The 25,223-nt window shown below is 41.3% G+C and overlaps 1 protein-coding gene across 1 annotated transcript in view; it reads left to right on the top strand.

The window, feature by feature from the left end:
- Positions 1-25,223, top strand: part of LOC135221165 (anillin-like) — a 286,604-nt gene that overhangs the window by 129,356 nt on the left and 132,025 nt on the right. Inside the window, exons 12-14 of the mRNA XM_064258989.1 lie at positions 14,045-14,172; positions 18,897-19,047; positions 24,354-24,557. Of these exons, the coding sequence (XP_064115059.1) occupies positions 14,045-14,172; positions 18,897-19,047; positions 24,354-24,557 (483 nt within the window). The remainder of the gene's footprint in view (positions 1-14,044; positions 14,173-18,896; positions 19,048-24,353; positions 24,558-25,223) is intronic.

Genomic DNA, 25,223 nt, shown 5'->3' with positions numbered 1-25,223 from the left:
TTCCTGTAGTTTTTGGGAGGAGCCTGAAGCTTTTTCTCTGGCTGTTTCAGTTTATCGCCCTTCTCTCATAGAATTGGAGAAGCCGGACTCTCACACCCCTTCAGAGCCTTCCCCAGAGCCTCCTCAAGCAGTAACTCCTGCGGCTCCGGACATGTTTGTGGCTCATCCTTCTACTCCTCCCCCGCCTTCTACGTCGGTGGATCCTCAGCTTTCGGTTTTAGACCAGATGAATGCCAAGTTAGGCAGTATTTTGGAGCTTTTTGGCAAGTCTTTCTTTCCCGAATGCGCTTCCGGCCGCCTTGCATCTTCCGCAGACTACTGTGCAGTCCTCTTCACAGGCTCCTCTTCAGTCTCCTCTTCAGGCTTCTATTCAACCTCACGTTTCGGCCTCAGTCCAGGCGTCTGTTCAGACTCTCCATGTGACTCCTCTTCAGATGCTGCTTCAGGCGCCAGGTCAGACTCCTTTCCTGACTCCTTCTCTGGCGCCACGTCAGGCTTTCGCTCGAGCGCCAGCTCAGCCGCTTGGATTCGCCTCCGTACAGGCGCAGACGTCTTTTCCTGCTCTCTCGCAGCCGCCTCGGGTGCTTTATGGTGTGACTTCGCCGAACAGGATTCCTCTTCAGATGGAATGTTCTCCAGTTTCTTCGAAGGAAGCTTCGGGTGTGGAAGAAGAAGAAGAAGAAGTACTTACAGAAAAAGACAAGCATTTGTCGGGGTATAAGCAACTTTTACGATTCTTTGTCGACAACTTTGGGGATTCTTTTGCGCCTTCCGTCCCAGTTTCTCCTGGTTCGCAGTGGAAAAAGGACAGTAAGCCTGACTCCTCGTCCTCGTTCACACGTCTCGTTCTCTCGATTTCGGCTAAGAAGGCTATCAAGAAAGTGAACGCTTGGCTTGTGGAGAAGAGGGAATAGGGGAAAAATGTTTTTTGCCTTCCCCCTTCGAGACTTTCGTCAAGGAGCCGTGTCTGGTATGACACTGGAGAAGTTTTTTCCCTGGGTGTGACTGCCTCCGCTCAGGGAGACTTTTCTAGTCTCGTGGATTCTTCTCGTAGATCAGCCCTTAATACTGCTAAGATTTTCTTTTCGGCAAGTGAGCTGGATCATCTTTGCAAGAGTGTTTTCCGTGTTTTTGAAGTCGTTAGCTTCCTGGATTGGGCCATTGCTTCTCTGGCCAGGAAAGTCAAGTCATTTGGGCTCTCGGAGGAGCAGTTGAAGGATTTTGCCTCTGTACTTGATTGTTTTGATAAAGGCATCTGTGATGGAGTTTCGGAGCTCACTGCCATTTTTGCCTCTGGAGTGTTGAAGAAGAGGCAGATTTGGTGCTCTTTCTTGTCGAAAGGGTTCTCATCGAACCAGAAGTCCGCCTTACTCTTCTCTCCTTTGGACAAGACGCACCTTTTTCCGAAAGAGATTGTGAGCGAGATCCCTCAGTCATTGACACAGAAAGCGACTCAGGATCTCTTATCACAGTCAATGAAGAAGCTCAGGAAGATTGCTCCGGTTCTTTCTGCTTCTCGGAGTGCTCCCACCACGGAAGCCCCTAAACCATTTCGAGGTAGAGCTCCTGTTAGATCTTTCTCTAGGTTTCAGGGGAGAGGTAGAGCCTCGTCTAAAACCACTCCCTCTTCCATCAAGAAGTAGGCTCGTAGTCCTCCACACAGCAGTAGGAGCCAGATTACACCTTTTCTGGCAGACCTGGTTTCATCTCGGAGTGGATCCTTGGACGGCTCAGGTCCTGAAGGAAGGTTACATCATTCCGTTCAGGAAGCACCCCCCTCTCACAGAATTTCCTGTGGATTTATCCGCTTACTCGGAGAACTCTGAGAAATTTGCCGCCCTCCATCAAGAAGTTCTCACTTTACTGGCAGAGAGGGCCATAGAGTTAGTGGACTCTCCTCAGGAACCAGGATTTTACAATTGCCTTTTCCTGGTAAAGAAGGCCACGGGGGGTTGGAGACCAGTGTTGGATGTGAGGGCCCTGAACGTCTTTGTCCTGAAGACAAAGTTTTCTATGGAAACGGCCCAAGTCGGTATTAGCAGCTCTTCATCCAGGAGACTGGATGGTTTCCATAGACCTTCAGGACGCCTACTTTCATATTCCGATTCATTTGGAATCTAGGAGATTCCTGAGATTCGTATTCCAGGGCCGGATTTACCAGTTCAGGGCCCTCTGTTTCGGCCTGTTGACAGCTCCACAAGTGTTCACCAGAGTTCTGTCGTCAGTAGCAAAGTGGCTTCATCTGGATGGGATACGGATCTCCATGTATCTGGACGATTGGCTTTTCAGGGCAAGTTCCAGACAGAAGTGTGTGGAGGACTTAGAAAAGACTTTAAGGTTGGCGGACAGCCTGGGATTGTTAGTCAACAAGGACAAGTCGTGCCTCACTCCCTCTCAGGAGATAGTTTATTTAGGAGTGAGACTGAATTCAGTTCTTTTTCAGGCTTTTCCGTCTCGTCGAAGGATCGACTCTTGCCTGAACAAGATAGAAGAGTTTCTCTGCAGACAAACTTGCTCGGCGAAACAATGGATGAGCCTGTTAGGAACCTTGGCCTCGTTAGAGCAATTTGTAAGTCTGGGCAGGCTCAACATGAGACCACTTCAATTTTACTTGAAACAGGAATAGCAAAGGAAGAAGTTCCCAGACTCCTTCGTGTTCCCCATCTCGGAAGGGATCAAGGCAGAACCTCCTTTGGTGGAAGTCAGAAGGAAGGCTAGAGGAGGGCTCATCCCTAAGCCAGTTGAACCCCAATCTTACGCTCTTGTCAGACGCATCGGACAAAGGGTGGGGAGCCTCTCTGGGGAAAAAGGAAGTGTCGGGACTTTGGCACAGTCATCAGAAAAGCTGGCACATAAATCTGAAAGAGCTAAAGCCGATCCATTTTGCTCTAATGCACTTCCAGACAGAGGTAAGAGGGAAAGTAGTGCTGGTTCAAGCAGACAACACCACGGCTCTCTCTTACATAAAAAAAACAGGGGGGGGACACACTCGTTCTCTCTGTGCGAGGCAGCGAGAGACTTGCTCATTTGGGCGAAAGAGAACAAAGTTGTTTTGATCACAAGATTTATTCAAGGCTCGAAGAATGTAAAGACGGACATAATCAGCAGGAGAGGACAAGTCCTTGCCACAGAGTGGACTCTACATCCTCAGATATGCAAGAAACTTTGGGAAATTTGGGGATGTCCTCTTTTGGATCTCTTCGCCACGAACAAGACGGCTCGTCTGCCACTGTATTGCTCCCCAGTTCCAGACGAAGAGGCGTTTGCAGTGGATGCCATGCTTCTGGACTGGTCAAATCTAGATCTCTACGCCTTTCCTCCATTCAAGATGCTAAGACTAGTTCTGACAAAGTTCAGAGGTCATCGGAACGTAAGGATGACTGATAGCCCCCTTTTGGCCGGCCAGGGAATGGTTTCCGGACCTTCTACAGTTGTTGACGGACTTCCCGAGAGAGTTGCCGTTAAGGAGAGACCTACTCAGACAGCCCCACTTTCTGAGGTTCCATCACAACTTGTCCGCTCTTCGACTAGTCACCTTCAGACTGTCGAGCATCTCCTCAGAAAGAGAGGATTTTCAAAGAGAGCTTCAAGAGTTATTGCTAGATCCAGAAGAGAATCCTCTGATCGAGTGTACCAAGCCAAGTGGGTCCAGTTCAGAGCTTGGTGCAAAAAATGAGGGAGTTTCGTCTTCTAAGGCCTCTATAGCTCAGTTAGCTAACTTCCTTCTTTTTCTTCATCAGACTAAGAAGCTTTCTACCCAGACGATTAGGGGTTATAGAGCTATGTTGTCTTCGGTGTTCAGACATCGAGGGTTGGACGTTTCTAATAATCAAGACCTCTCAGACCTGATTCGTTCCTTTGATACAACCAAGAGAAAAGAGTCAAGAACAGTAGCTTGGGACCTGGATGTAGTTCTCAAATGGCTGATGTCTGACAAATTCGAACCGATCTCCTCTAGTTCTTTTAGAGATCTGACTAGAAAGACACTTTTTCTTTGTGCTTAAGCATCGGCTAGAAGGATCAGTGAGCTCCATGCAATTGATAAGAGAGTTGGGTTTGCTAAGGGAAAGGCCATTTGCTCATCAATGTTGGGTTTTTTGGCTAAGAATGAAAATCCCTCCCATCCTTGGCCTCGTTCGTTCTCTATAAAGAACATTGCGGAGCTAGTGGGGCCTAATGAGCCTGAATGTCTTCTCTGTCCAGTGAGAGCACTTAGACATTATGTGCAAAGAACCAAAGGTATAAGAGGTAAGAGTGATAACCTGTGGTGTTCAGTGAAAGATCCTTCTCGTCCTCTTTCTAAAAGTGCGCTCTCCTTCTTTTTAAGGAATTTGGCTACTGAGGCACACGAACAGTGTCAGGACTCAGATATCAAAGTGCTTAGAGTCAAAACTCACGAAATAAGAGCAGTGGCTACGTCTATGGCGTTTAGACGTAATCTGTCTTTGAAAGACATTATTAAATCTATAGGAGAAGCAATTCTGTCTTCGCATCTCATTATCTGACAGATTTGCAAACCACATATGAAAATTGCAGTACATTGGGGCCATTCATTGTGACTGACACGGTATTGGGTGAGGGAGAGAAGGATGTCTCCCATCCTCACTAACTTTTCTCATTGATTTTGGTTTTTTGTTTTAAGGTTGTCTGAAGATACATGGGGTTTTTGAGTATCTTTCAGTCTTTTAATGTCTTGGTGTATATTTTTTAACCGGGTGTGGTGATCCCTCGTTTCATTGTGTTTTTTGTGCTTTGTACTGCGCCCTGAGCAGGGGCATTATAGTCTTGTCGTTACGGTCATGTCCTCAACGACAAGTACTTATTATTGTGTCCGGCACACGGATCCATATATCCTGTCGGTACAATAAAGGCCAGCAGACTACAGAGGCAGTAACCACTGAGTCAGCGGTCTTTAAAAGTAAGGAACCTATATCTTCGGATAATTCCAACAGTTGTTATTTTAGCTGCCATTGTCCCACCACCTAAATGTGTCAATATGAGGGGAGGCGGGCGAGCTTCGTTATGTAACCACCGGGGAAGTTGTATAAGTGAAAATGACATTTTTATAATAATATAAAGTTTCACATACTTACCCGGTGGTTACATAACGAAGCCCGCCCGCCTCCCCTCATATGGACAGGTAGGCATGAAACTTCTGACATTTTGCTGGAATGGTTCCTGTTACCCGGTAGAGAGGGCAGGGGTAGAGGGATCACCTGTCAAACCATTAGCGCTACCACGAATTTCAAATTCTGCCGTGACGTCAGGAGACGACAGCTATATGTAACCACCGGGTAAGTATAAGTGAAACTTTATATTATTATAAAAATGTCATTTTTATCAGACCACTGAGGTGATTAACAGCTCTCCTAGGGTTGGCCCAAAGGATTAGATATTTTTTACGTGACTAGGAACCAATTGGTTATCTAGCAACGGGACCTACAGCTTATTGTGGGATCCGAACCACATTGTATCGAGAAATGAATTTCTATTACCAGAAATAAGTTCCTCTGGTTCTGCGTTGGCCGGACTACCAGATTGGTAGCTGAGCGCGAAATGCACTCGGCCAACGGGAACTGGAATCACCAGTGATCAACCTGTTCACCACACAACTACAACAGAGCTTTTGGTGTGCCTTTATCCTGTATCATTACCCTTAACTGACACTTTCTGATCTCCACCTTTCCCCCCCCCTACTCTCTCTTTCCCTCTGGGTAGTCAACTGTGCTTTGATCATGCTGGGATTTAGACATTTAGTAGCTCCTTGTGGATCTAAAAGTAAGTAGGTTTTTCCCAATCTGCTGGCTCTTCTCAGTCTCTTAGATAATTCCTGTGCCTCATTCTCCCATCCAGGGGTAATGGACAGTCTGTATGAATACAAAATATTGTCTGTGACTGGGGCTTCCATTTCTTGGATGTGGACTTTTATCTACCTTTGATCAAATCAAGCTCCTATCATTCACCACGATGGAAGGCTACTGCCTGGAACCAAAATTTCAGACTGGAGGGCATAGATACTTCGATTGTGGCTAAGCTGTATGTACCAGCCTGGAGCTTCAGTTAATCTTGCCCTCCCAGGGCTACAGTTTGGAGCCCTTTAGTCAAGCCTTGAACCAAGACCTCACTCACAGGACTGTTGTTCCCCAAGGAAGTGTTTTGCTAGTTTCATTGTCTACTTGTCTAGTTCTTTGAGTTTGGGATCACTCTTGTGTTCGCTGATTCAGGAATTGTCAGTCTGACAAGAGACATGCACTTTTGTGTCTCCTCTCTGGGATTTTCTGGTGGTGCAGACAAGGTTTCTGTACCTGTTGTAAGCTGTGTAAGCTACTTAGTAGGACCTGATCTCTTACATTAAAGATATTGGCACCTCTAGCTAGCCCAGTACCAGCAAGTGCGAGAAGGTTTTCAGAAACACTCCCTACTGGCATTTTGGTGTTTTAGATGAGCTTAGGACATTGTGACAGTAGTCAGTTCTACAACTCATGTGAAAACTCAGCAAGTAATAGCATAATTCTTGGCATTTTAGTAACTTTTCATGCATTGTTGATGAGAGTAAGTGTCTGCCACTTCAAACTACTGCAGCCTACTTAAGGGATCTCACCCACAGTTTTCAGACTTTTCCTCTGTAACCTGTGGTGGTTGCTCACTAGGCTGTGTAAACCCCCAGTTTCTTTTGGACAGTAAGCATCTCACCAAAAGTACTTGCTGGACTGTCTGTAGATGTAGGTGGCTACTCAGTTGAGAAACTACTCCTAGAGTTTTGGTGACTATCCATTCTTCCTTTCAAAAGGTTCCCAAGACTTGTGCCACTTTATTCCCCCAATTACCCCTGTAACCACCAGTTAATGACCTTGTTACAAAGTGCAACAACTGACTTTAACTTACACTGGCTGGTACAAGTATGAAAGGCTCTCTTACATATATACTTTGGAAAAATATGATATTAATAAACATTACCTTAATATAATTTATCTAGCCCTAAATCCCCAAAAACCGCACCAAAATTTACCACATTGGCAACCCTGTTACCTCCTATTCTGTCCGCCAGTTGGCAACACTGTCGTTGACAGATACGAAAACCTTCCCTCAAATCAGTTGTTAACGAGCGCCCGTGTTGTTTACATCACGGCCGCTCTTTATAAATTTCCTTAAACATTTTTGTGCCTTTAAAGCTTTCATTATTTGTTAAATGAGACTTTATATGAATTACCACTCACGCATTACATCACGAAATAGTGAATTAACTTTGATTTCTGTAGTGGTTCTTATCTTAAATTACGAACTTTTGCGCGACCCGGAACTACTGACCTGTCCAATTCTACAATGGATTACCAAGAAATTACGATGCTTCCTTCTGCCAGCAACATCAGGAACTGCCCGGTTTGTGGGACAAGGATGAGTAGCAGGGAGTATGAACCACATGACATTTGTAGCTCTTGTCGTGGACAGGTTTGTGACTTGACTTCTCGTTGTGACGTATGTAAGCCCTGGTCTGACGAGGATATGACTGCTTATATGAAACGCCAAACAATCTTGCAGCGTAAAAGATCGGTTAAGGAGAAAAAGAAATCGATTGCTAGAACTGTATCTAACGAATTCTTTGACTTGGGCGCTCATGATTCTGGCTCTTCGGTTTCGGTATCGTACGACTCCGACTCCGAATTAATTGATGCTTTGCCCCCTGTACAACCGGTAATTAGTGAAGTTATTTCTGATGTAGATTCGAAGATTTTGGCAATGGAAACTACCTGGAAACAGAATTTTAAGAAATTACAGCTTAGTCTAGATAGAGATATTTCTGCTAAGTTTAACAATCTGTCAGAGAATTTTCATGAAGCCTTTACTAGAATGTCTAACACACTTTTAGATTCATTTTCAGCTCCTCGTCAGTACCTGTCGACAGCACCATGGGTAACGGTGCGACAGATACCCCGGCTTGTGAACCCCGTCGTGGCGAAGGCCTAGGGGGGATCCGGTCCGGGCAGGTGCCTAACGAATCTTTACCCAACGTGTCCCCTGTTAGTCCCGTAACAGTGCCAAAGGGCGCTTATTTAGGAGAAGGGGGGAGGGATATTAGTGTCAGACCTAAGATAGCTAGTCGTCAGGATTTTACTTCAGAGGAAGTTTCTAAGTTAGGATCTGACGATGATGATGATGATGACGCGGATTCGTGTGATATTGATGTTTCCTCGAATGGATGTCATGATGTAGAATTCAAGAAACTTTTTGATTTAATTTTGAGTTTTCTTCCTCAGGCGAGGCCTAAAGAGCAGAAGCAGCCTCCGCCTCGTTGTATTACAGAAGGGATTTTTCTTGACGGTCCTTCCCGGTCACGGGAATTTTTACGTTTTCCCTTTGCCCAGAGGTTCGCGAGAGTGAGGGCGGACGTTGCCGCTGAACTTTCGAAGGTGATCGGGGAAGGGAAGAGGAAGCTCTTCTCTTCTACGACACCGGAGAGGAGTTTACCAGGTGGCGGATGATTCTTCATTCTCTCGAACCCCCCAAGCCAAATCCTGATTTTGTCCGACTTTCAAGTCAACCCTTGCCTTCTAAGGCTTCGGTCTCTGTCTCAATTGAAGATTTTATTTCTATGGAGGCTGTTATGAGCTCCTTACAAGAAGCTCAATCCTTCAATATGTGGGTCCTCGGAGGGCTTTTAATGTATATCAAGGACTCTGGGTTTGTTCCTCCTGATGCTCCTCTTTTTGAGAAATTCTGCTCATCCATTTCAATCGCTTCTGTACATCAGAACGAGCTTGCTGCTTCAATGCAGGCCTTTCTTGTTTCTCTAAGGCGTAACCTGTATTTGTCGCAGTTACCCTCCTCTGTATCGGAGATTCAGAGAACCCGTCTGTTGTCCTCTTCTCCTTTTGGCGATTTTCTTTTCGATATTTCTGTGCTTTCTGAGGTTTTGAAGGAACATCAAGGTGATGCCTCTTCCCAAGCTCACTGGGCCTTATGGGCCTTATCAAGAGCTTTTTCCTCTGGTCTTCCTCCCGTTCCTTCAAGGAGTAAGCGTAAGTTTAGGACCAGATCTGTACCTTCTGCTCCAGCCCAACGACCTCCTTCTGGCTCTTTTTTCCAGAGTACATCTCAGCTTGCTGGTGCCTCTTCTTCATCCTCTGGTGCTCACCCTTTGAAACGCGGGAGAGGTTCTTGGCGTGGCTCTAAGGGCAGAGAAAGAGCTCAACCTCCAGGAGGACCTTCTTCTTCTTCTTCTTCTTCTTCCTTGTCTCTGCGTAAGAATTTTCGGAAGTAGGAGTCATCACCTCGCCTGGAGACCGCAGTAGGAGCTTGTCTCTCCCGCCATTGGTCAGCTTGGCAGGGGAGAGCGGTGGATGCTTGGGTGGTGGAGGTCCTGAAGGAAGGTTACGAGATCCCTTTTGTTTCCAGACCTCCACTTTCCAATCGTCCTCTCGAGTTCAGCAGTTATTCCCCTCACTCAATCAGGGGTCAAGCCTTGGAGAAGGAGCTTTCGGCCCTCTTGGAGAAGAATGCCATAGAGCGAGCTCCTCCTTCTCCCGGGTTTTACTCTCGGATGTTTGTAGTTCTAAAGGCCTCGGGTGCCTGGCGCCCCATCATAGATCTTTCGGTTTTGAACAAGTTCATTCTAAAGTCCAAGTTCAGGATGGAGACGGTCCAGACTGTTCTTTCATCCGTCAGGAGGGGGGACTGGATGATTTCCATCGATCTGCAGGATGCTTATCTGCAATCCCCATCCATCCAAGAAGCAGACCTTACCTTCGGTTTTTCATGGACTCGGGAGTTTTCCAGTTCAAGACCCTTTGTTTCGGCCTCACCACTGCTCCACAGGTCTTTTCTCGGGTGATGGCTCCTGTTTCAGCTATTCTGCATCAGTTAAACGTAAGGATGCTTCGGTATCTGGACGATTGGCTAGTCCAGGCCGAATCTCTAGAGAAATGTCTCCGGTCGAGGGAGATAGTTCTGTCTCTTTGTGTCAAGTTGGGCATTCGTGTCAACTTCAACAAGTCCAATCTAATCCCTTGCCAGATCATGACTTATCTGGGGATTGTTTTGAATTCCCAGATTTTGAGGGCTTCTCCCGCTCAGAAACGGATAGACAAGCTTCTGAGTCTGATCGAAGAATTTTTGTCCTCCGTAACGCAGCCAGTTTCTCTTTGGAGGTCTCTCCTGGGCCATTTGTCATCCCTCATCCAACTGGTTCCCGGAGGTCGTCTCAGAATGAGGTCCCTTCAGTCGACACTTCGCCAGTCATGGGATTTCGTGTCCGAGGACACGATAGTCGCCTCTTCTCCACAATGTCAGAAGGATCTCCGTTGGTTGATGCAAGTTCACCGCCTCAAGTCAGGGACATCTCTTCTTTCGGTTCCTCCGGACCTAATGTTTTGGTCAGACGCCTCGGATCAAGGTTGGGGCGCACACCTGGGCTCCGAAGCCGCTTCGGGCCTTTGGTTAGAGGAGGAGAGGAGCATGTCAATAAATTGGAGGGAACTGAGGGCAGTGTACCTAGGCCTTCTTTCATTTCAGGAACAACTGTTGGAGTCGGTTGTCGCGATCTTTGTCGACAACACCACAGCAGTCTCGTACTTGAGAAACCAAGGCGGCACACAGTCAGATCTTCTCACTCAAGAAGCCCGATCAATCCTGTGTTGGGCAGAAGACAGGGGGATTACGTTGGTCCCTCAGTTTATCCTGGGCCATCACAACATCTTAGCAGACGCCTTGTCGAGACCGAACGAAGTTCAAGGGTCGGAGTGGACACTTAGCCAGGAAGTCTTCGACAGCCTCAGGAAGAAATGGCCTGTCACAGTCGATCTGTTTGCCACCCCACTGAATTTTCGGTGCCAGATATTCTTCGCCCCTTACCAGACTCCTCAGAGTGCCGGGACAGACTCTCTTTAGCAGGACTTCAAGCCTATGCTTTTCCTCCGTTCTCTCTGGTGAGGTCAGTCCTCAACAAAGTGAGGGCAACCAAGCGTCTGGATCTCACCTTGATTGCCCCCTTCTGGCCACAGAAGGAGTGGTTTCCCGACCTTCTGGAAGCACTGGTGGAACCCCCCATTCGCCTGCCAGAGAGACCAGATCTTCTCAAACAACCCCATTTTCATCGGTTCCATCAGAGGCTCCACATGCTTCATCTTCATGCCTGGAGACTGTCAGGAGGTTCTCCAAGCATGAAGGGTTCTCCTCCAGAGTGGCGCGACAGTTGGCTCTTGCCAGGCGGCAATCAACCAGAGTAAATTATCAGGCTAAATGGTCGGTTTACAGACGTTGGTGTAAGTCTCAAGGACATTCAATTTCTAGACCTTCCTTACCGAAAGTAGCGGAGTTTTTAGTTCATTTACATCATGACAGGGCCCTGTCACCTTCGTGCATTAAGGGTTATAGGTCTATGCTTTCCTATATTTTTAAGGCAAGGCTTCCTGAGATCTCTTCATCTTATGTCATTAGAGATTTACTTCGATCTTTTTCCCTATCTCGACCCAGGCCGCAGTGTTCGCCTCCGACATGGGACGTTAACAAAGTCCTTCAAGCCTTAAGGTTCCCTCCGTTTGAGCCTCTGAATTCTGCCAAATTTAGGGACCTCTCTTCTAAGACACTCTTCCTTGTCTCACTGGCTACAGCCAAGAGGGTGGGTGAACTGCAAGCACTCTCTTTTCTGGTTGCCAGATCTGGACAAGACATGATTTTGTCATACCTTCCTGAATTTGTCGCAAAGACTGATAATCCCATTCCCAGGTCTTTCGTACTGAAGTCGCTGGTCGACTTTGTTGGTAATTTAAATGAGGAATTAGTTCTTTGCCCTGTTAGGGCGCTCTCATGTTATTTACGCCGCACGAAGGACATTCAGGGTCGTCCCCGTCATCTGTTTGTTTCACCCGAAATGTCAAGAGACCTATTTCAAAGAATGGTGTATCCTTTTTTCTCAGAGATCTGATCGTTAAAACTGGTGGTTCGGCTGCTGGGGAAGACCAGACGCCGAGAGCACACAGTATTAGAGCAGTTGCTACATCAGTAGCTTTTATGAAGAACGTCTCAGTCGCCAAGGTGCTTGAGGCGGCGACTTGGCGTTCTAATTCTGTTTTTGCCTCTTTTTACTTGAGGGATATTTCTCTAGTTCTAGGCGACCTTCGTTCTTTGGGCAGGACAGGTCGTCAGACAGGAGAATTAGGTAGTCTTCCTGTTTTACGTTTGGTTGCTACCTGTATATTATTCATTAATTTTTGTTTTGTTGTATATATTTTTTGTTTTTGTATTATAACCCATGGCAGTTTTTGACGTAGTTATAATGGGAATTAGGCAGTTTGGTATTTAGGTGTTTTTGATGACAAGGACTGACTGCTTGGCAACTCATGCTGCTTCCATTTTCAGTGTGAAATGGTTCCAGCCACTGGGTTGTCGGCACTGGCGACTACGCTTCTCCCAGAGTCGATGCTGACCTAGGACTAGCCACTGGTTCGCTTGTCCTGACGACTCCTGCTTCTTCCACTGTCCTGGACAGGGATTAGTCGATGGATCGTCTGCTGTCATCTGGTGACTCGCTCACCATCTACTTTTTGTCTCACCTGTCTTCTCGGAGTCAGACACTCGTGTGAGATCAGGCGACATTTAGTAGCCCTGAGTTTCTTGTTGACGAAGTCGGTTGCGTTGATACACCCCCGATGATCGTGTAACATGAGACCAGGTTGGACTGTCAGGCATTCTTCCTTCGGGACTGAATCGCCTTTTTGCTCCGCGCTCCTTTCTCTTGGCACCAGAAAGCTCGAGTTAGGAGTTGCTCATGAGCCGATTCGTTGCTGGCGACTTCGGGTTGCGTTGATACACCCCAAGGTTTGCTTAGCTTTGAATCGCCCAAGACAGTCCAGACAACTCATCCTTTAGGGAAAGAATAGTGCTTGATAGTCTTCAGGGTGCAGCCTTGCTGTCCGCAATTCGTCTGACTGGTCACCTGGTCGGTCACCTGACTTTAGTACAGACGGACTGACTATGCACTTACTCCTTGTCCTGTGCTACCGCAGTTGGTGGCATTATGGTAGGAGACTTTGAGTTGTTAGTATCTTTGACCTTGGGTTGAGTTTTGACTGCCTATGATATATATTTCTTTGTTTGTTTTCTCCTATTCTGTCCGAAGGGGAAATTGTATTCAGATTCCCTCCTCCTTTTCAATGTGGTTAATCGGGCTAGATAAATTATATTAAGGTAATGTTTATTAATATGGAATTTTTATTCTAAAATTAATATTAATAATACTTACCTGTATAATTTATCTAGTCCCACCCATCCTACCCCACGATCTGCCTATCACAACTGATTTGAGGGAAGGTTTTCGTATCTGTCAACGACAGTGTTGCCAACTGGCGGACAGAATAGGAGGTAACAGGGTTGCCAATGTGGTAAATTTTGGTGCGGTTTTTGGGGATTTAGGGCTAGATAAATTATACAGGTAAGTATTATTAATATTAATTTTAGAATAAAAATTCCATTTAGAAATATATTTTTATGAATAGCTTCATCATATTTGATCTGCCATTTGTGATATAGTCACACAATAATTTATCTACATGAAGTAGTTGTAGTAGTGATCTCGAATAAGAAATTTAACAAAAGAAATGAGGATTTTGTGTCATGTCATGAAAGGTGGGTAAATTTTTACTTCCAGGGTCAATAAAGCTTTCTTAGTGAAGTATGATCATGTATGGCATTTGTTTGTTTGTAGCTTCTTGAATTTGCCATGAAAAAGTGGCAAAAACAATGCAATGTCATTGTTAAAAGTCAGTCATATTGGACGTGTTGAAATGATAATTTTGGTGATGCAAAAAAAAACAACTATTTTTGTGGCTTTCGTCCTTGGAGTGTGGAGTATTGCCTGTTTATTTGATTGCATGGATTATACAAATTATGGTAGTACTATGTGAAAAATCTTTAAATATGGGCTACTCTTGTGTATTGCCATCAAAGCATTAAGTTACTGGTTACTAAATATAAATTGTGAGTAAGCAGTTGAATTTTAATAGGTAGTCTATATACTCTTTACTATACAAATAACTTTTTTTCATAACAGGTGGGAATCATTCACCTGAAAAAGACCCTGCAGAAAGAAGTGTTCAAGAACGAAGAGCAATTTTTAACAAGAAACAGGGTAGTGTACTTATTCCCAAAGCACCATTTGGACAATCAGTTCCTCTCAAGGTACAGTTTGTTTTCAGTAGTTCAGTGTTTTGACAAAAAGTGAATGAACAGCAGTGATTAGATATTAATGTGAGGTTCTTGCTTTTTCTCTTGATATTTACCATGAATACATTACTGAAGATTGAACATTGGGTTTAGGCAGTTGTGTTAAAGCAGTTAGCATATTCTTTTTGTTTCACTGATTACAGTAGCACTTCAATCTAACAGATACTTTTGGTGTCTGGCCTTTGTGATTAGTAGCAAAGATCCTACATATATATCATGCACTTTAATAACTTTTAGATATCTTGTAGCTAACAGCAGTGCCACATAGTTAGTTGGTTCCCACTGTAAACAAATCTGTAGTTTACACTTAACATTCAATTTAAACAGAATATTCCATATCTAAAATGGTAGCATAAGGAAAAATAATCATAATGTGGCAGCTGATAAGTACAGAAGTATAAGTTGAGGTTCGTTAAGTTGCATTGTTTCAGGAATGGTGTTGTTTCTCAGTGATGTAAACTGTAATTCACTATAGCCATAGTATTTCTTTCTATAATGCTACCTGATGTTCCTGATAAACTTAAGTAGTCTGGTTATAAAATAATCGAAGCAAAAATTCATTATTGGGATTGAATGTTACCCACTGTTAAAGGTAGCTTATATCTTCGCACCGTTAGGTGTTATCGACAATCAAAATAAAGTAAAATAATGATTGGCTAATGTACAGTATTGTGCTTGGTTTCTGCTTTCGTATTATGTCACCTACAACATTATGGGATGAAAGCGTCAGGCTGTATAGAAAAGTCTGTGGAAACTGAATGTTTCGGTTGTGCAAGATGTAGGCTATGTGTTAGCCAAGCAGTTTAGGCACGTGTGGTTTTCTTGATGTGAAGATAATGAGTGATCAAATGAGAGTATGATAATTTTGTGAAGTATCGGAAGATGCTAGAGGCTGATAGATTACGTAAACAATTCATTAGAGCACGCCATAAGCCTTCTGGTCTTGCTTCCCCTCCTCCATTAGCCAACCTGACAGCCTAGGTTGAATCCCCTCTCACTCCTGCTGTCTTCTTCTGCTCCCTATGTGGTTCAGGAGAAAAATAATAGGTAATTAAGAAATATTCTTATTATGTTTAGAAAATCTGTATATATTAGGGGAAGAAATACACACCTGCCCAACAGGCTTTTGGTGACCACTCCCTTACCACAAGGGTTAATCCCATTGACCATCAGCTTAGGATAAGGATATCAGAGCGACAAGAGGGGATTAGCAACTCTCAAGAAAAACAAGAACAGCTATGACATACATGACAGCTTAACGAGAAGTTCCAGAAGACAGCTGGGCCTTGACCCAGGCTGACAACCCAAACATCTCTTGAAAATGGGCCACAGATAGGGCCTGAAAGTACTCGAGTGTGGAGTAAAATTAAATGTAAATACTTAGAAGTAAACATGTTACACAGTGATTTTGTGGGTTTCTTTTTCAATCTTCAGAAGAAAACTGAAAGAAGTTTTTGTTTGGTTCATTCCGTGATATCTTATGTGAGGCTAGGTTCCAGAACCCCTCACGCAAGTTTGGCACGGTCTTTTAAAAATGCTAATAAATTCTAATTTCTAGAGTTAGAACACTAAATATGACCCAAATCATGCTCCCCAAGTATTAAGGTAACTTTTAACTGAAATTAAGGTTACTGCAAATTCACTTGAAAGTTAGCTAAATACATCCCTTTAAAAAAAAATAGAAGTTAATGGTTTGTAAAAATATAGGAGTGTGTGAAGTTTACATTTACCATTTCTCTTCTTTATCCCTTCCAATTGATATTTTTTAAGAATGTCTTTATTTTGTTTCTTTGTCTTTAATTTGAAATTTCTTTCCATGAACAGACAGTGCTTTTTATTTGGAATAATACAACTCTAGTTATGTGTCTATGTTTTAGAATGGCACATTTCCAGTTCTAGACAGTAGAGGGAGAGTGGGAATTACTAACCTGATAATTGCAACACTCCTCCACCTGTTACATTAAACTGACTTATTTGACAGCTCTGGTTTCGAGCTTCTCTTCAGTTAAACAAAAGATGAAGGAAAGGATGTTTTGTTTATTTAAAATTCTATCAAATACAAATTTTGTAATTACAGTTATATTATTATTATTATTTTGTTTAAAAGAATGGCTGTGTTTAGCATATTGATTTTATATAACTTGAGTTTTATTCTAATTATTAATCGCTTGTGTGGCTTAGCAATATTTACATGATAACTGGCCAATATTCATATTGGTATTTAACCCTTAAACGCCGAGCCGGTATTTCCAAAAGTGTCTCCCGTATGCTGGCGGCGTTTGCGAGTGAGCGCCGAAGCAGATTTTTTTTCTCTCTCTCTCTCCAAAAAATCACAGTACACTTAATTCTCAAGATTAGGAGTTAATTTTTGGCTCCTTTTTTGTCATTGCTTGAAGTTTAGTATGCAACCATCAGATATGAAAAAAATATCATTATTATATATAAATATTGGAATATATGACAAAGCAAAAAAAAATTTTTCATATATAATTGTATACAAATGGCGCTGTGAGCAAAACGGTTAAAACTAATGAGTTAATTATTTTTTCGTTGTAGTGTACACTAAATTGCGATGATTTTGGTATATAACAAATTGTAAAATGATCAAAGCAACACAGAGAAAATATTATCATAATATGATGCATGAATTCGTAACACGCGAACGTAAAAAAAGTGGTTTTCAAAAATTCACCATAAATCTAAATATTGTGCTAGAGACTTCCCATTTGTTGCAAAATGAAGGTAATTGATTGAATATTACTAGACTGTAAGTGTTGTAGCTTACAATTGCAGTTTTCGACCATTTCGGTCGAGTTAAAGTTGACCTAAGGTCAAATTTTTTCTATTTATCGTTATTTATATGAAAATGTTTCAAAACTGATAAAAGCTATAACCATGGTTTTTTTATTGTTGCATTTTACATGAAATTGCACACATTTTCATATATATAACTTTATGTAATGGCTAATTTAAAATGGTGCAAACATCACGACAATCGGACAATTTTGATTTTTTCGGAAGTTACCACGCGGACTTAAGGATTTTTTTTTTTTTTTTTTTTTTTTTTTATTTATTAAAAGGTAAATGATTGAATATTACTAGAATGTAGTAGTTTTAGCTTACAATTGCATTTTTTTTACCATTTCGTTCTAGTCAAAGTTGACCGAAGGTTGAAATTTTGGCACTTATTGTTATTTATATGAAAACATTTCAAACCTGATAAAACCTACAACCAATGGTTGTTTATTGTTGTATTCTACATGAAATTACGCACATTTTCATATATAAAACTCTATGTAACAGCTAATATAAAACGGTGCAAACATTACGACAATCAGACGAAAAAATTTCTGATTTTTTCAGAAGAGTTACCGCGCGGACATAAGGAAAAAGATTTTTTCATAAATTTACCATAAATCGAAATATTGTGCTAGAGACTTCTAATTTGTTGCTAAATAAAGGTAAATGATTAAATATTACTTGAATGTAAAAGTTTTAGCTTACAATAGCGTTTTTGGTCGAGTCAAAGTTGACCGAAGGTTGGAATTTTGGCACTTATCATTATTTATATGAAAATATATTTCAAAACTGATAAAAGCTACAACCATGAGTTGTTTATTGTTGTATTCTACATGAAATTGTACACATTTTTATATATAATACTCCATGTAACGGCTAATATAAAATGGTGCAAAAATTATGTCAAAGTTACAAAATAATTTCTGTGATGTGTCGCTGATGCTTTTTAGTGCGAGAAGAAAGAAATTCGCGCTTGCACGCCTGGGTAACGATTGTAAACAAAACAACGCTTTGATCTGTGAGCTCCCAGCATCCCCCAAGACATGTGATTCATAAGTTTTCACCTAGTAGGCTTATAACTATTTTTCCACGAATTAAAAAAAAAAAAAAATTTATATCGACGTATATACGTCCAATCGGCACCCAACAGACAATTTATATCGACGTTTAATACGTCCAATCGGCGTTAAAGGGTTAAATAACCTTGTCCCATGTCAATAGAGGATCTAGAGATTCATTTCCACTTACTAGAAGCAAGAAAATTGCTCTGATTTGAGTTCAATACAGCAAAATAAACTTACCTTGCCATCGCCCTCAGCTGATTTCCAAACTAAAACATTATTTGCTGTTTGCATTTTATAATGCAATGATAATATGAAAATACATACAATATCATTGGATGCAGTGAAGTAAAGCATAACTTTGTGCCAGAAAACCATAAAAAAATGGAAAGAAAATAAAGTTTTTCTGAGGTTTGAACAAATTATTTGTTTTGACATTTTAAATGGGGAAAGTTGATTCAGGTTACGAATTTTTAAAGTCACTAACAGTGTCCTTGAACAAATTAAGTTCGTGAACCGAGGTACCACTGTATAGTAAATTGCTTCAGTATGTTAATTTAAGGTATATTTTTGTTTGAACTATCCAATTAAGCAGTGAAATGTTAAAATAGACAGTTTTAAGCATTTTAGTTTATGGGGTACTACTGGGTAATTGGCAGTTATACTAAGCATTTTAGAGGGGGCTACATCAATTTCCGCAGCAGGTTCCGGAGCCTATTACCGTATAAAAGTGGGTGAGCACTGTATATAGAAGATTTTTTATGTATTGAAAGAAGTGTTAATGATTTTTTCTGATGGTATTTTTAAAACATATTTCAGAACCTGCAGGTAGATAATGCATATAATGGAGATATGACAAGCAAGACTTCTGTTGCTCATTCACATCCTGTAGCTAAACCAACCAAGAAAATTGCAGTAGAGCCATCACCATCCCCAGCCATATCCCAGAGGTTGCAGCATTTTCAGAGGGGTAAGCACACTTCATTCACACTTCATTCCCTATTTCTAGACTTGTTACTTTTTAGTATGTTAGTTTCTTGAAAGCATAATTTTTAGTATGTTAGTTTCTTTTAAAAAAATGCTCTGTTCTTTTGAACTTGTTTTTAAGTGTGTTTCCTTGTTATATGAGTTTGTCATAGTATTTTGGTATCTTCCACCATTTATTGATATGTATTGCTTGACCTATGAGGTCATTCATTGATGAGAGGGAAATTGACAGTGAGAAGAAGGTATAACATGAGGAAAACCTTGCAGTTGTACTAGGAAACAATTTTTAGAGTGGGTGAAAAGTTAGATGGAAGAAAGAGTATATGAACGGATGTACAGTAGAGGAAATGAGAGAGGTTGCAGCTAGAGGCTAAAGAGATGCTGCAAAGATGGGTTGCGTTCTTGGTTGCCTGACGGTATCCAAAAATCGTCGCTAACTGAAATTCAAAAGTCTAAGGGCGCACTAATCCACCTTACAGTGCCCTAGACTTGTTAACGATGCCTTAAACAGTGTCTCGGCAAGATAATTTACCCTAATATGTAATAACTCTCTAATGAAAATGTTGAATTTCATTTGCCTAATCATTCAGAGGCAGTCCCCGGTTATCAGGGGGGTTGTTCTCATCAGGGCGGTTATTTATGGCACTGATATCTGGTCAATGGTGCCTCTGTGAGGTATATTGTGGTGTCATAACTTTTATCAACAGCTAATGGAGCTGATAACCAGAGCATTTCACGTTATGGCGCCATTAATCGCTCATTTTATGACACTAGCCAAGAGCCATAAAACCAGATTGCCATGAACCAAGTCTGCTGATAACTGGGAACTGCCTGTAGTAACCCTGTATAGAGCACCTTTGGTCCTCTGTTGTATATATGAACAGTCTATGGGGAATTGGTTTCTCCAATAAGGAATGGTGACCTGGTAGAGGCTGCCACAGCTTTACCAAGGGAACTGCTGCAGAAGTTCCTGGCCGCTCTGTGCAGCCTCGAGACATTGACTGACGAGGGATGAACCGACACCAGTATAGTATCAGTCCCATCCTAATATATGTTGCTCTCCAGGATGGAACCAGGTTCAACTTGCCTCAGTTGATCTTCAGGCCCAGCTGTTAGCAAAAGCTGCACAGATGATCAGGTTCCTTTGTGGTTCCACTGTGGCTGGCCTGGACTAACCATTGCCAGATATTTCCACCACCTTATGTTGGGCTAGATACCCAGGATGTCATTGGTGCTAAGATCAGAATGAAAACCTGTGGAGTGCTCACCAGGCTGAAACATAAAGCATAAAACTGGGAAGCCATTCCTCCAGAAAAAAAAAACGGGTACATCTTGTCCTTGTTGGCTTTATCTCCTGCATGATTTTTACTGTGAACTGAGACTGTTCTCCATTGCGTTTGGGACCAGATGCAGGGAACTACACGAGTTACGATAGAAGAGACCCTTTAGCCTTGGTAGGCACCCTTTCAAAAAGGAGGTTATTCCAAGTACCAGTCTTGTTCTCTAACCTTGGACTGTGTCATAGCCATTATACTGTGGCCTTCCATGGTCTTGGGTTTGAGTTCCCTTGCCTTAGGGTACAGTTAGGCATTTATCCTCCTCTTTTTGTGTGTGTATACAGACAGTCCTCAGTTGATGATGGGAGTTCTGTTTCTGGCTGAGCACCGTTAACCAAAAATCACAGATAATTATTGCAAATGCTGATAAATTGCATACCGTTCCCAAAAAATCTGGTTAATATTGTTAGCCAAGCGCTGTAGAACCAGAATGCTGTTAACTAATGCTACCAATATGTGAGACTCCCTGTACTTTCCTGTTTTTTTCAAAAGGTGCGTAGGAAAAGCTAATGAGAAAGCAAAATTTGCATGGTGGATTATCAGGCAAGTCTTTACCTAATCTTTTCCTTCTGACCATTTTATAATTTCCAAATCCATCTTGACTGTCCTCCCCCAGTTGTTGTGGTAAACCCGGCTAATATCTTATTTGCCTTACAAGGTGTGCTGGCCCCACCTTGTCAACCAGTTGCATCTGGTGCTTTTTTTTTCAATGACATGGTCAAGTTTATTAATACTTTCAACTGAATTTTTTGTGAATAATGTAGGCTGTTATTGTTGCTTATTGTTCTGTTGATTTTTATTGTTAATGTTATGAGTTTATTAGTTTTGCTACTGATTTTGTTGTTGATTTTAATTCATTCTTGAGACATTGAGTTGAACTCTAGGTCTGTTACTCATTACAGTAAGAAACATTGCAAGGTACTTAACTCAAATATTCAGGGCATAAGGTCAAATTTTCTTGATCTCCAGAGTTGGATCCATAGCTATGATTTGGTGTTTTTATCTGAGAGTTGCAAGCAGTAACAAGTCAAAGGTTGAGTTTTTAATCCCAGGGTGTGATGGCTCTGACTTTATTTATCGTCATAACATCCCACATGTGCAAGGTATGGCTGTATACACTTAAGTCTGTACTAGCTATTTATCATTAGAAAAATTTGGAGTGTAGTTGCCCTGAAGTTGTTTTAAAATTTTCAGTAAGCTCTACAATTTTATGTATTTGCTGTTTACCTTAATCCATACATATCAATGATTCTATATATGAATGTCACTTAGAAAGAAAAAATAATTATTTGTGGAGACTGCAATGCAAAGCACAGCAAGTGGCTAACTTCAAACTCAACAGATCAACATGGCAGGTCTGCTTTTGAGTTGTGTTCAGCTAATTGGCAACCCCACACATTTTTCTGGTACTATTAGATTAGACCTCATATTTACAATTGTTCCAGCTATTGTCAGGTCCAAGGTCTGTAAATATATAGGCACTTCTGATCCTTATGATGGACATATCTGTTAATCAATATATTCCTAATGCCACCATTGGATAAATGGTCAGGCTGAAGTCTAGAGCCAATTGGGATCTCATTATTGAAGCTTGTCAGGTTCATAATATTTTAGATGCTATAGTAGATCCTGATCCCAAGTAGTTGAATAAAATGCTGATGGTTATTTCAATAAGGTATTCCCCTCAAAAGGTCATCAAATTAGGACGAATGTCCAGCCATAGTTTGATGATCGGTGTAGATAAGCCTAACGTGACAAACAGACCAATTTCAACACACGGAGATGAAATTGTTCAATTGAAAATTACACCATTTTTGTTGTGCTGTGAATAGAACTTGCCATACTGCTGAAAGAAATTTCAATAATTCTTTGAAGAGGAAACTTGAAGGGATTACTCAGCCCCATCTGTGGTGGACCAAATTGTCATCAACAATCTTTGGGTCAGGCTCGTCTTCCGTTCCACCACTAATAACAGATGATGGTTGATTGGTTACTGGCCCTAGGGAAAAGGCTTAACTGAATAACTACTCTAGGTGTAACTTTTGACTTGCATCTTATTTATTAGACACATCTAAAGAAAGTTTCAGCAAATGCTACATGAATACTGAGTATTGTTTGTAAGGCCTCATATATTTTTAACAGTGATAAAATCACTGTAACCTGTTTTAGGTCATTTGTCTTTCCTTTACTAGAATAATGTTCTCTGGGGGGGATGTCTGCTTCTGCCAGAGATTTCTCTTTTAGATAATGAGGTTCATTGTGGTAGGTTTCTGTTTCCTAGTTGTGACTTGGACCATCGATGGATGGTCTCTTGTTTGTCACATTTTCGTAAGTTGTATTTTAGCAGAGCTCTTTCATATTCATGATTGATCCCTGAACCCCTTTTCCTGCCAAGAACAACCAGAATTGCTGAACAGCAGCACCAATATGCAGTAAATGTGCCCTGCTGTTGAACTTTTCAGTTCCAGAGGCCCTTTATTCCTAGGGTGACCAGACGTCCCCCTTTGTAAGGGACATTTCCCCAAAAATCACTACCTTCAGGGGACGTACTAGTGTCCCCTTTAATAGAATTTGCCCATCATGTGTACCCCATTGCTTATGCAAATCCTATAATTTGCTAATTGTTCAAAGAGATTAAGAGTTAAAGATATTTTTCTCTAAACCTCTTAAGGTTTTGGCAGCAGCATAGTGGTTAACAGAAAAAAAAAATTCTTATTTACCATTCATAAAATCATGCTTATTAGTTTCCCTTTTTTTTGTTATCAAAGTATATATTTTACTATTGAAGGTAACACTTGCTCTGAACAAATGCTGACTGAATCAGACTTTCATTTATTCATGCTGGTATATATATATATCTAAATAACTTTTTAAGGATAAATCTCATATGTGCAGACTCAGGATGAAAAGATCACAGCTGCAATTTCTCTCTCTCTCTCTCTCTCTCTCATACAGATATACATTATATATATATATATATATATATATATATATATATATATATATATATATATATATATATGTATGGTTATGCTTAAGCTTATACGTTCTTGTTAATTTACACGGGTGTCCCCATTTCACATCTCAAATAAATGGTCACCCTATTTATTCCTCACACTGCTGGACTGTGGAGCAGCCTCCCAGACAATGTCAAGTAATTGGATCTTTGTAAGTTCAAGCAAAGATGTAATGCATTACGTACAACTCCATGTTTTTTTATTACTTTTCATATATTCATTAATCATTTTTCTTTTTTAATAAGGTCTCTTTTTATATTTCCCTCTACCTTTTCTCACTTCTTCCTAATGAGCACTGTATTCTTGAATTTCAAGTCAATTGCCCCTGTGGACTTGTTCCATATGAAAAGGTTTCATCTGAATAATATAATAGTAATAATAATAATTTGTAATAACTATAACAATAATACATAATGACAGCAAAAAATATCACCTTGGACATCATGAGATTGCCCGCAGTCTATACATCCAGCAGTTTACTGGTGGTGAGGAGCACTGTGCATTCCAAAGGCTATGAAATTGTGTTCTTCGTAAAAAACTTAAACCGACTTATGGATATCCATGCCCCTAAAACAGTGATAGTTTCAAACTTCTTTCTAAAATCCGGAAGTACTGTGCATTGCCGTGTGTTTCATTAAGTTTTTTTCTCGAAAATGAGGTTAAAGCTCCAATTAGCCACCCAACCACCCACAAACTTGGTAACTTATCAGTGACGCCAGTGTAGCTTATCCTCCACTATACCATTTCAGATAGTGGTTTGACTTAAGGTTAAATGTAGTTTTACCTATCCTGGTCAATACAAAGTTGTTTTAAGCAAACTAATATATTGTACGATATATAAATTTTTTTGAAGTTATGTACTGGGAAGGGTTGGGGGATAGGTAAGGAGGATGGCTCTGGTTGTTATTTATTTGAACTTAATTTTTATAATGCAGGTCGCTCTCCTTCTCCAACCAAAGATGAAAGCTCTGTTGGGATGCAGCGTGTACGCTTTGAAACTATCAAGGATAACTGGAGAGAAAATGAAATTAACAGCAAGATACAAACAGAAAGACAAAAGGAAATGGATGTGCTCTTGAATAGGTTTAGGAGACCCAAAGCAAGGGACAATACTTCAGTATCAACGCAGCCTGCCCAATGTAGGTTTGGTATGAAAGTGTTGTTTTGTTCATGATTACCTTTATAGATAGAAATAAAAGTCAATTCAAAATCTGTTAATCATGCTTTGTTTAGGAAAGGCTAAACTGTAAGAGAGTTGGAGGTTAGGCAGGTTATTCAGAATTACCTAGACATAAAATGTACAGTAAAACACTCTCACATATGACTTCTATTTTTGTCCCTTTGTTTTAGTCTAACAAAGGATCAGTTTAAACAAGTGCTACCTTCAGCATTTATTATCATGAACTGTATTGAGTGTAGACTGATGGAATTATTCCTGGTATTGAGACTTGGTGAAAAAGTGTCAAGTGTACTGATAATTGTATCAGATAACTTCGATATGAGAGCAAGACTTATCGCACTAAGTTAAAAAGTTAAATATCTTAATAACTATGAACTTAATATGATCCTTGAGAGAGGAAAATTAAGTTGTGCCCTGCATGGCACATTGTAAATGGTACTAAAAGTCCTTTGGCAGTTGCCCCTTTACCCTAGTTGCATTGTTCTCTTATCTTTATCCTTCATTTGTTCGCTTGTGTGTCTCCCCAAATAGCGGTTTAACTTTAATATAATCCAACTTCAGTATTTACTCCTCAAGTACTACTAGACATTAGGCAGAGCCCCATGAAAGTGAAGCAGTATGATGC

The sequence above is a fragment of the Macrobrachium nipponense genome, chromosome 2 (genome assembly GCF_015104395.2).
Source record: "Macrobrachium nipponense isolate FS-2020 chromosome 2, ASM1510439v2, whole genome shotgun sequence".
Classification (NCBI taxonomy): domain Eukaryota; kingdom Metazoa; phylum Arthropoda; class Malacostraca; order Decapoda; family Palaemonidae; genus Macrobrachium; species Macrobrachium nipponense.
The sequence above is the reverse complement of the archived record's forward strand: the minus strand, read 5'-3'. Positions and strand labels throughout refer to the sequence as shown.